At 43.5% G+C, this 11,126-nt stretch overlaps 1 protein-coding gene across 2 annotated transcripts in view; it reads right to left on the minus strand.

Moving 5' to 3' along the window:
• The window catches only part of SDAD1 (SDA1 domain containing 1), a 31,122-nt gene extending 25,557 nt beyond the window's left edge, over window positions 1–5,565 (minus strand). Inside the window, exons 1-3 of one of the 2 annotated variants that reach the window (XM_047719558.1) lie at window positions 5,348–5,565; window positions 2,663–2,767; window positions 2,102–2,200 (exon numbers count right to left, since the gene is read on the minus strand). In XM_047719558.1, the coding sequence (XP_047575514.1) occupies window positions 2,102–2,200; window positions 2,663–2,767; window positions 5,348–5,437 (294 nt within the window). In that variant the 5' untranslated portion in view covers window positions 5,438–5,565. Of the gene's footprint in view, window positions 1–2,101; window positions 2,272–2,662; window positions 2,768–5,347 lie in introns of both variants that reach the window. The other variant, XM_047719559.1, reaches the window with a different exon arrangement.
• Between the last annotated feature and the right edge of the window lie 5,561 nt (window positions 5,566–11,126).

An 11,126-nucleotide genomic window follows, 5' to 3' on the forward strand; every position in this document is an offset into this window, starting at 1 on the left:
CTAACAGTCTAAAGTCTCTTTGACTAACAGTCTAAAGTCTCTTTGGCTGTGCTGCCAGGTCCCACATCCCAACTGCAAGTCATTCAGTTTACAACCCAGACCTTCAAACTCTAGCTTGTCTGATGATATCTCTTCTTTAGGGCCTAATCAAATTAATAAAATCCTAAAGAAGTATAAAAACAGTAGAATTATAAAAAGTCTGGGAAAATGTAAGAGAAAGAAACAAAACTGAATCTACACAGGTAGTATAAGTTTTGGCAGAAGATATTAACATGTTTGTGATCATAGTATTTGTGTCCGTTCTACCTGCTGTAAGGGTGTCTGAAAAGCAGATGTATGAAATCGGAAAATGCCTTAGGCTGCGTTCCCAAGAAGCAGAGGCCGATTCATCACAGTGATTTGTGGAGGGGTGGTCTCTTCTAGAAGAGAAGTAAAGGAAGCAGGGTAGGGCAGACCAAAGAAAAGCCGAGCAAGGATACGTCCTCGGCTGGAGACCAGCTTTAGTCCAGTCACACAGAAGCCTTGGAGCACAAACTGTAACACAAAGTTGGACCCACAGTGAGAGAAGAGGCTGGGCTTTTGTACCTCTGGGATAGCCAGGTACCAGTGACAAGCTGAGAGGGCAACCTCTCAGATGCTAGGGCTGTCACTTAGCCGGAGACAAGGCACAGGAGAAAGGATAGCTGGGGGCCAGTAACAGCCAACATTCACCACAGGTGAGGGACACGGGAGCACGAGGCTGGTAAAGGGGATCTCAGCCAGGACTGAATATCAACCACTAAAGCGACAATATTTAAATGCTCAAACTGGCCAGTTAATGAAGAAATTTACAAAATCAAGCATTATAGGAATGCTCCTAATCAATTCTCATTTGGCACTGCCCAATTCGAACTGAATTTTATTCAAACTCTTAAAATTTATTTATTTATTTATATTTTAAAGATTTATTTCTATATTTATTTGACACACAGAGATCACAAGTAGGCAGAGAGGCAGGCAGAGAGAGAGGAGGAAGCAGGCTCCTTGCAGAGCAGAGAGCCCGATGTGGGGCTCGATCCCAGGACCCTGGGAACATGACCTGAGCCGAAGGCAGAGGCTTTAACCCACTGAGCCACCCAGGTACCCCCAAAGTCTTAAAATTTAAAAGTAAATGAATACATAAAGCACTGTAAATTATAATTAGGGTTCTTAACACACAAGAGATTTGAGTGACTAGAAGGAATCACGTATTCAAAGGAACATCCTGGCAGGGTTAGCATGCTGGAAGAACAGAAAGATCAGACAGAGAGGAGTGCAGCAAAAAAGGAGATGAGCTCAAAAATACTGGCAGGCTCCCCTGGCTGGCTCAGTCGGTAGAGCATCCAACTCTTGATCTCAGGGTTGTGAGTTTGGACCCCACACCGGGTACAGAGATTACTTAAAAATAAAATCTTGGGACGCCTGGGTGACTCAGTCGGTTAAGCTGCTCGCTGCCTTTGGGCTCAGGTCATGATCCCAGGGTCCTGGGATTGAGTCCCGCATCAGGCTCCTTGCTCAGCACGGAGCCTGCCTCTCTCTCCGACTCTGCCGGCTTGTGCGCGTGCGCTCTCTCTCTGATAAATAAATAAATAAAATCTTTAAAAATGAAAAATAAAATCTTTTTTAAAAAAACCCCAAAGGGCACCCGGGTGGCTCAGTGGGTTAAAGCCTCTGCCTTCTGCCCACGTCATGATCCCAGGGTCCTGAGATCAAGCCCCACTTCGGACTCTCTGCTCAGCGGGGAGCCTGCTTCCCCCTCTCTCTCTGCCTGCCTCTCTGCCTACTTGTGATCTCTCTCAAATAAATAAATAAAATCTTAAAAGAAAAAAAAAAACCAAAAAACAAACAAACAAAACCAAAACATTGGCAAAAAGCAGATCATACAGGGACTTACAGGCCATGTTAGTAATTTTGAGTTTTACTCTAAGTATAGATGAGAAGCCACAGAAAGATTTTAAGGAACAGGGGACACATTCTGATTTACATTTTAAGAAGATGTTTAGCTGAGGCTGCCCTCATTTAAACACATATTATTTGCACACGTAAACACAGCACAATAGATCAATCCAAATACTGGACCTACCATTCGAAGATCTGGGTCCAAGACAGTGTGATTGTAGGAGAGAAGATCTTTCAGCTCTTGAGGAAAATTACTTAAATGTTCTGGATAGCAGTGACCAATCTGTAACAAAGCAAAGGTTCTTCTGAAGTTTCTTTCTTTCCTATAATTCATATGCACATACACATGATGCTCTGCAAAAGGAGAGTAAAAGGCTGTTTCACAGAAGTAGATGGTTTCAAATCATTTTTCTATTCTACATGCCAATTTCCTGACTTCTTTCATATTTCTTCTAATCTTAGTAAAACATGTGTGACACGAATTAGAATCTGCTCTTATGATGAATTTGACAAAAAAAAAACAAACAGCCTCAACGTTTTGCTTTGGTTGGTTCTGCGAAACGCTCCAGCAAAATCTTCTAATTCAGCTTAGGGAGAAAATAAAATTTGCAAAAAGGGAAACTTTAAAAAAAAAATTTAAATTAAATTTCCATTCCTGACTGGAATAAGGTTGGGTATTACTGGAAAAATGTTCTGCAAACTGTATAAAACAACTGGTCTATGTTTTACTCAGAAATTATCTTACCTGTGCCATAAACATCACCAGCTCTGCCAGTTCTTTGCTAGGTTTATTTGGTTGTAATTTGAAAATCTCCACATTGGATTTGTAGTGATTATACTGCTGTAGAAACTGTAGGAAAATAAAATTTAAGTTGGTCACCTTCTATTATATGGCTTTCTCAGAAAAGAATGAGAAATTACTTAGTAGACATCTCTGACAGCGGCATGGAGAAAAAGGTATGGCAAAAGTGTGCAGGAACATCTTTTCCTTACCCGCATTCTTCAAAATAAGTTTTGAAAAATGTGAGCACATCATAGGTAATCTAAAGACCCTTTCCTTTATCATTAGAAACGTAGGTGATGTGGTGTAAAGCACATTAAAGCAAGAATCAAAAACTCATATTCAATATGTAGAACACTCACAGCAGCAGAAAAATATAGGTCAGAAAAAGTAAATTTTATCGCAATGATATAAAATTCTCCAGTCAAAATCCCCATCTTCCTTCAAATAATGATTAAGATTTTATCCTGGAGTTCTAGATAGGATGTGTCAACAGCAAAAGCAATACACAAAAATAATAACAGCTTCCACTTATTCAACACTTGCTATATGCCAAGTCATTATGTACATTATCTCATTTAATTATATTTAATTCTAACAACCCAGCAATCTAATGTTGGAACTCACCAGGCCTCAGTTTCATGCCCTATATCTACTCTCCAGCCCCAGAGCACAGTTTTATTTTATTTTATTATTTTTTTTTTTTAAAGATTTTATTTATTTATTTGACAGAGAAAGAGATCACAAGTAGGCTGAGAGGCAGCCAGAGAGAGAGAGGAAGGCAGAGAGAGAGAGGAAGGGAAGCAGGCTCCCTGCTGAGCAGAGAGCCCGATTCGGGGCTCGATCCCAGGACCCTGGGATCATGACCTGAGCCGAAGGCAGAGGCTTAACCCACTGAGCCACCCAGGTGCCCCCAGAGCACAGTTTTAAATTGTGTGAGTGTATGAGAGACACTGTGAAAATGAGTATTTTTTTTTTAAGATTTATTTATTTATTTATTTTTAGAAAGAGACAGAGATGGGGCGCCTGGGTGGCTTAGTGGGTTAAAGCCTCTGCCTCCAGCTCAGGTCATGATCTCAGGGTCCTGGGATCTAGCCCAGCATCGGGCTCTCTGCTCACCAGGGAGTCTGCTCCCCCACCCCCTTCTCTGCCTGCCTCTCCGCTTGTGATCTCTCTCTCTCTCTCTGTCAAATAAATAAATAAAATCTTATTAAAAAAAAAAAAAAAAGACAGAGAGCATGAGTGGGAGGAGTGGCAGAGGGAGAGACTCTCCAAGCCGACTCCCTACTGAGACAGGAGCCCATGACAGAACTCTATCCCAGGACCCCGAGATCATGACCTGAGCCAAAATCGAGAGTCAGGTGCTAACTAAGCCACCCAGGTACCCTGAGAATGACTACTTGTATTAGCCGCCGACTCCCTACTGAGACAGGAGCCCATGACAGAACTCTATCCCAGGACCCCGAGATCATGACCTGAGCCAAAATCGAGAGTCAGGTGCTAACTAAGCCACCCAGGTACCCTGAGAATGACTACTTGTATTAGCCGCCCTAAGGAGCCCCGTGCACTCCGTATTCATTATCTCCAATTGGCTGGCATCTGTGTTAATAGCCATCTTAAACTAGCATGGTCAAAAAACAAAACTCCTGATCTCCCCCAACAAAACTCTTAGGCCTCCGCTTTCTCCAAGACCAGGAGTCAAGAAAAAGACCTACAGCCCCTACATGCTTCAGATAGGACTGTGCTCTCCTGACTCCGCATCACCACTGACAGGAGTGAGGAGAGGGCCCCAGAAGTCCATGTGCTCCCGGCAAGATCCTTATCTCACTTTTTCCCCCTCGTAGCCATAGTCCAGCCGCCACTCTCTGCCTTGAGATTGTTAAGAACTGGTATCATCAAGACCCTTAACGTTCATCGGTCACCACAAAGGTCCAGGACTCCCAGGCCATCCCTTATTCCCCTCTCTCTAATCCCCAAACCAGAGGAGTTAAGGACTCTTGGGAGCGGCCGGGACATAATACTTTTTAAAGCACCCCAGCCATTCCGATGCTTCATGGAAAACTGCTTCTCTCCGGGGGACACACTGCGGCCCCGTTTTCTTCCGCTCAGCAAGTGTCCTCTTTGTTCGTCGGTGCTGCTTCTAGAGCAGTCACATCCCTCCAGACTGGGACCCCTTCCTGCTCCTTAACTGTCCCCACGGCCAGCTTTGAATCTTGCGTCTGGAGGTGCACAGACGTCCGCTGGCAGGCTTTCCGACACACGGCTCATCCCGGGGCACCGACTTACTCAACTTAGGGGTCTCTGAAAGCAAAAGGGTGAAAACCTACGTGGAAGTTGGAGATGGGGAGGGGGCATTTGTTCCTCCATCTCTATGAGATCGGGAGAGAAACCTTAAAGCAAAATAATCATCATCATCATCATCATCATCATCTCTAAGGGTGTTCCCTTGGCAGCAGGGACTACAGAATAGTGACGGGCAGCAATTTCCACGACGTGGGGAACGAAACCAGAGACATGTCCCCTCCTCAACCTCCTCTCTCCACCCGAAGGATCCCTGGACCTAACCGAAGAACTTGGGGCGAGCCAGGACCCAGCTCCCTTCCACGCCTTCCCCCCTGCCCGGGCCCCGGCGCCGCGCCGCACGCCCACCTCCTCCACGTAGGCTGGCGGATCCCGCTTTATCAGATTCTGCAGCTGCGGCAGGTTGCTGGGCAGCTTGTTATTGTTTCTGCTAGACATGTCGGCTGCTGACGGACTCCGCAACGAATAGTTTCAAGAAACCCCACAACACCGGCAACCGCCAACAGTGTCTGCCGCGTGGGGGACTCCTGCTTCCGAGAATGACCGGAAACAGCACAAGGGACGCCCGGTAGGCGGCGCCATGTTGGCTCTTAAAAAAAAAAAAAAAAAAAAAGGCAGAAACCGGAGAGCCTACGGGAGCCTCGGAGTGTCAAATTTACTCCCACCGCCGAACTGCTTATTAGGGTTTTGATTTCCCCCCCAGAAACATTAGTTTATATCGCCATTCTGACACTCCTATGAAACAAATAGATAAGAATTAATCGTTTTTTAAATCCCACAGCCTAAGGACAGAAGCTTTTTCCTCTGGGAGTAGAGAGCACTATCTATCCCATTTTCGGGGGGAGGCGGGAAGAGCGATGAGTTGCGTGATGCTCTTTTGCTGTAACTTTAAATCGTTTTTGTTCAGTTTTTGGTTGTTTCAACCCAACGAAGGTCACCCAAGGGAAAAGGGGTGTGGCCTGGATAAAATGTAATCGTGCTGATTGATTTTAAAAATGCAAATTAATTTGTATGTAAAGGACCGCCTTTGTTATAAGCTTTATAGGGACTCTTCGGGCACAGGTTGCTGGTAATTCGGAGAGAATACGTTTCTGCAGTTTCACGGTGTGCAAAAACAAGTGTGATGAATGAATCCATTAACGACTTAGGGTATTGTTCACACAAAAATACGCGTGATCGCTCACTCTGTGCCAGGCAACGTTCAGGCACTTCGCTTGCATTACTCATTTAATCCTCGGAAAAGCCCTCTAAATTAGGTTCTGTAATTATCTGCGCTGCACAGAGGAGGAAGCAGGCTCGGTCAAACTGACTGCCCAAAGTCATACATACTGGTGTGGGAGCTGAAGATTTCAGTCCAGTTTCGGCTGGAACTAGATGAGAAAGAAAAAAAGGAGCCTCACAGCTGTCACCTAGTAACCGATCCGGCGTTAGTAGAGGGATAGTGGTATCCTCTTGCTTAAGGGAAACATTTCAGGTGCACCCGGCTGCCTGAGTAGGCCAGAGCTTGCCACACTTGATCTCAGGGGTGTCAGTTCAAGCCCCACGTTTCGGTAGAGATTACTAAAATAAATAAATTAAAACAACAACAACAACATCAATTTCACAAAACAGCAACTTCATTTCACTTCAGGTCATCACAGAACTGGATAGAATGAGCCCAAAACAAGATAACTGTAATCACACCTGAGCACAGACAAAATCAAGACTGTGTGCAAACCACCATTAATTTCTCAACTAGGTTTGGAAAATGGCTGTTCTGTTTATTAATTGTTGAGTCAGGTTCTTGTGACGTTATTAAGAAGTAAATGTAGGCAGTAAATATATATATTTTTAAAGCCTATTCAGAAGGGCATCTCGCTGGCTCAGTCTGTAGAGCCTGAGATTCTTGGTCTCCGGGTCATGAGTTCAAGGCCCAAGCTAGGTGTAGATATTATTTACATGAGTAAATAAATTTTAAAAAAAAATAAAAAAAAACCCAACTCATAGATTTAAATTAAAAATAAGTCTATAGGTTGTATTAGGAAAAAAGTATCCTCAAAATGAAATATATTAAAAAACTTTTTGAAATTATTTAATAGAATTCCTGTCAAAATCACAAGCTTATGTACTATGACTCTTCCATCGCAAAACTATGACATGAATAAAACACTCAGGCCATATCACAAACTTTTATTTGCCACCTGTATGTCAGGAACTAGGGTAGGTGCTAGGAATCTAAAAATAAATGAGGCATGGGCATTTGCCCTTGGGGAACTCACAGACTGAAAAGGGAGACAAATAGAAAAGCACTTTTAAAATGAATAAAAATGTTCTTACAGTAGAGCAGTGGAAGCCATGGAAAGAAAAACGCAGCCTAGAGGAACCAGAATGTCCGGTAGTTATGGTACTACTTGATTGAAATCCTGAAAGAAGAGGAGCTTTTCTGGAGGAGGGGAAGAAAGGCTTTCCACACAAAGAAAAAAGCCTATATAGAGGTACAAAGGCTTTAAAAAGTCTGGTGGATTTAAGGGATGGCCAGAGGTTTGGTGTGACTAAATGTTGGGAGGGGGATGTGCAGCCCAGAAGGAGCTGAGAAAAATGAGTCAGGGGAGGTTATGGAGTCTTACTGATGGGAGGAGGGTTTTTGTGCTCGTCTAAGGAGGGCGTATAAGTCTGCTCAAGAGAAAAGGAAGGCTGAGAGTGACTAACTGAATGCATATTTTTAAAAAAATTTATTTGACAGAGAGAAAAAGAGAGAGAAAGAGAGAGTGTGCCCAAGCAGGGGGAGCAGGAGAGGAAAAAGCAGGCTTCCCACTCAGCAGGGAGCCCGATGAGGGGCTCCATCCCAGGACCCCGGATCAAGAGCCGAGCAGCTGCTTGACTGAGCCACCCAGGCGCCCCCATGTTTAAGTATATGAGCCAGATCAACACCAAGAGAACTCCATATTCATTTCTATATTTAGAAATACCTATAGAAATATATATATTGAATTGGCAAAGGAACTTTCCATCTTTTCCTGATCCCTAAATAACTTTGACCTGAAGTGAGTTATTCTAGGAAAGAAAATCCCCTTTCTACCTTTGCAAAAGAGACCCTATAATAATTATAATATGGATCCGATCATCTGGGTTCAACTGGAGTAAAAATCTCAGTATTACAGGCGCCCAGACTAGGGGCTAGTTGAAATTTTGATTGCATAAGAAGTACCCTCTTCTCATATCTTTATTTGGGGTTCCTTTTGTGGGAATATATTCCAGACAGCAGCTTGAATGCCAGCCTTGAGCCATTAAATCTTTCTTACAAGCAGTGGGAAGAAGGAAGATGTGGGAAGGCGAAAGGGTGCAGCTCCCAGCTGAACTAGCCTTATAAGAGTTCTGAACAATGCAACACTAATGCATTTATCTCCTTGGTCAGAACTTTGCGAGACGGATAGTCCTACCAAGGGGTGTTCTGGCCCGGTACAATGAAGCTTTGGCTAAAGGAAGGAGAGATTGTGTTTGTTTTGAAGGATAAGGAAAGGTTTCATGAAGATGGGTATACAGCTGGGTCTTGAAAGCGTGTAGTTTTGTTATGGGGGAGGGATACATAGATGACAAATAATAACTTGATTGAGACAGGCAGTAACCTCCCAAGAGTTTATTAGTATCATCTGTGTAAGAGAACGTCATGAGGCTCCTTAGGGAATATTTCCTTCTTTGTAAAAGGAGAATGTTGAACAAACCTAGTTCTCATGCCAGCTTCATAACTGGAGGTACGATCTATATGATGATCCATGGAAATTTTCCAGTAAACTGGTGCTAAATATATTCTCTTTACTTATTCAACCTTACATAAAACAATAATACCTGGGAATGATGGGTTTGATGTGCTACTGGTTTGATGTGGTATTTTTTGAGCCCATCTAAGGCCAACACCTCTGCTTCCACAGGGGATCCTACCCTTTGTTTTTTTATGAACATGTATTTGTTTTACAGATTTATTAAGAGGTAATTAGTGTGCAAGATATTGGCCATAAAGTGTACAACTTGATGAGTTTTGATATGTGTATGCACCCACAAAATCATTATCACCAGGGTGCCTGGGTGGCTCATTGGGCATTAGCTTTAAATCTGAGTGAGGGGGCGCCTGGGTGGCTCAGTGGGTTAAGCCTCTGCCTTCAGCTCAGGTCATGATCTCAGGGTCCTGGGATCGGCCCACGCATCGGGCTTCCTGCTCAGTGGGGAGCCTGCTTCCCCCTCTCTCTCTGCCTGCCTCTCTGCCTACTTGTGATCTCTCTCTGTCAAATAAATAAATAAAATCTTTTAAAAAAATCATTATCACCATCAAGATAATGAATATATCCATTATCCCCAAGTTTCCTTGTGCTCCATTGACCCCAAACATGCAATTTGCTTTCTGTCACCATAGATAAGATTGCATTTGTAGAAATGTTATATGAATGGAATCATACATTTCTCTCTCTCTCTTTTTTTAAAGATTTTATTTATTTATTTGAGACAGGGAGAGAAAGAGAGAGCGAAAAGGAGCGGGGGAGAGGAGCAGAGTGAGAAGTGGACTCCCCACTGAGCAGGGAGCCCTCTGGGATCACGACCTAAGCCAAAGGCAGATGCTTAACTGACTGAGCCACCGAGGCTCCCCATACATTATTCTTGTGTGTTGGACTTCTTTCATTTAGTATGATAATTTTTTTAATGAGAGGTTTTTGGGTTTTTTTTTTAAGATTTTATTTATTTACTTGAGAGAGACAATGAGCACAAGTAGGGGGAGTGGCAGACAGAGGGAGACTGAGAAGCAGACTCCCTGCTGAGCAGGGAGTTGGACATGGGGCTCAATCTCAAGACCCTGGGATCATGACCAGAGCTGAAGGCAGACGCTTAACCGACTGAGCCACTCAGGTGCGCCTAGCATAATAATTTTGAAATGCATCTGTGCTGTGTATGTATATCAATAGTCATTCCTTTAATTCTTTAGTAATATTCTATCATATGTGTATAATGCAATTTGTTTGCCCATTTACCTGTTGACTGAATTATTCCCAGATTCTGGCAATCAATACTTGTGTTAAAGTCTTTATGCAGGCGTACATTTGCATTTCTCTTGGTGAATGCCTAGGAGTGGATGGTTGGATCATATGATAGGTTTTATTTAACTTTTTAAGAAACTGCCAACCAGTCCTTTGCTTCCACCATTCCACTAAAACTGTTTTCATCAAGATCACCAGTCATCCTGATGTTGCTAAATTCAATGGTCAATTTTCATCCTTTTATCTTATCTGCAGCATTGGATACAGTTGGTCTCTCCCTCCTGGAAACGTGTTTGGTAACTGGCCTTTAACTGGTCTCTCTGCTTCTTCCTTTGCCCCCCATTATATGTGTCCTTATAGCGGTGGTCGGAGGGACCCTTTTACCCCCCCAACTTCTGTTCTCACTCAGATTTTTTTTTTTAAGATTTTATTTGTTTATTTGACAGAGAGAGATCACAAGTAGGCAGAGAGGCAGGCAGAGAGAGGGGGAAGCAGGCTCCCCGCTGAGCAGAGAGCCCGATGCGATGCGGGGCTCGATCCCAAGACCCTGAGATCATGACCTGAGCTGAAGGCAGAGGCTTAACCCACTGAGCCACCCAGGCGCCCCCTCACTCAGATTTAAAGCTAATGTCCTTGAGTGGCATAGAAGGGCATACATAATCTGACCCCACACTTCCTCTCTTCTCTCCCATCACACTCCCCTTTGCCCACTCTGTCCAGGCATAATAGCTTCCTGTCTTCAATGCATCAAGCCTCAGGGCCTTTCCACTTGCTGTTTCCTTTTTTTTTTTTTCCTTGAAGATTTATTTATTTTGAGAGAGAGAGAGAGAGAGAGCACGCAAGCACATGATGGGTGGGGCATAGGTAGGGAGAGAGAGAGAGAATTTCAAGCAGACTCCCTGCTGAGCGTGGAGCCCAACACCGGGCTTAATGACCCTGAGATCATGACCTGAGCTGAAACCAAGAAATCAAGAGTCAGATGTTCAACCAACTGAGCCATCCAGGCGCACCCCTCAGCTTTTTAAAAAGATTCTTTAAATTTATTTTTAAAGAGATTTTTTAAACATTCTGTTAGAAATATATTTGCTTTAATTAATTAATTAATTAATCATTTCAAGTTTTTA

This window comes from Lutra lutra, chromosome 2 (assembly GCF_902655055.1).
Source record: "Lutra lutra chromosome 2, mLutLut1.2, whole genome shotgun sequence".
Taxonomy (NCBI): Eukaryota; Metazoa; Chordata; class Mammalia; order Carnivora; family Mustelidae; genus Lutra; species Lutra lutra.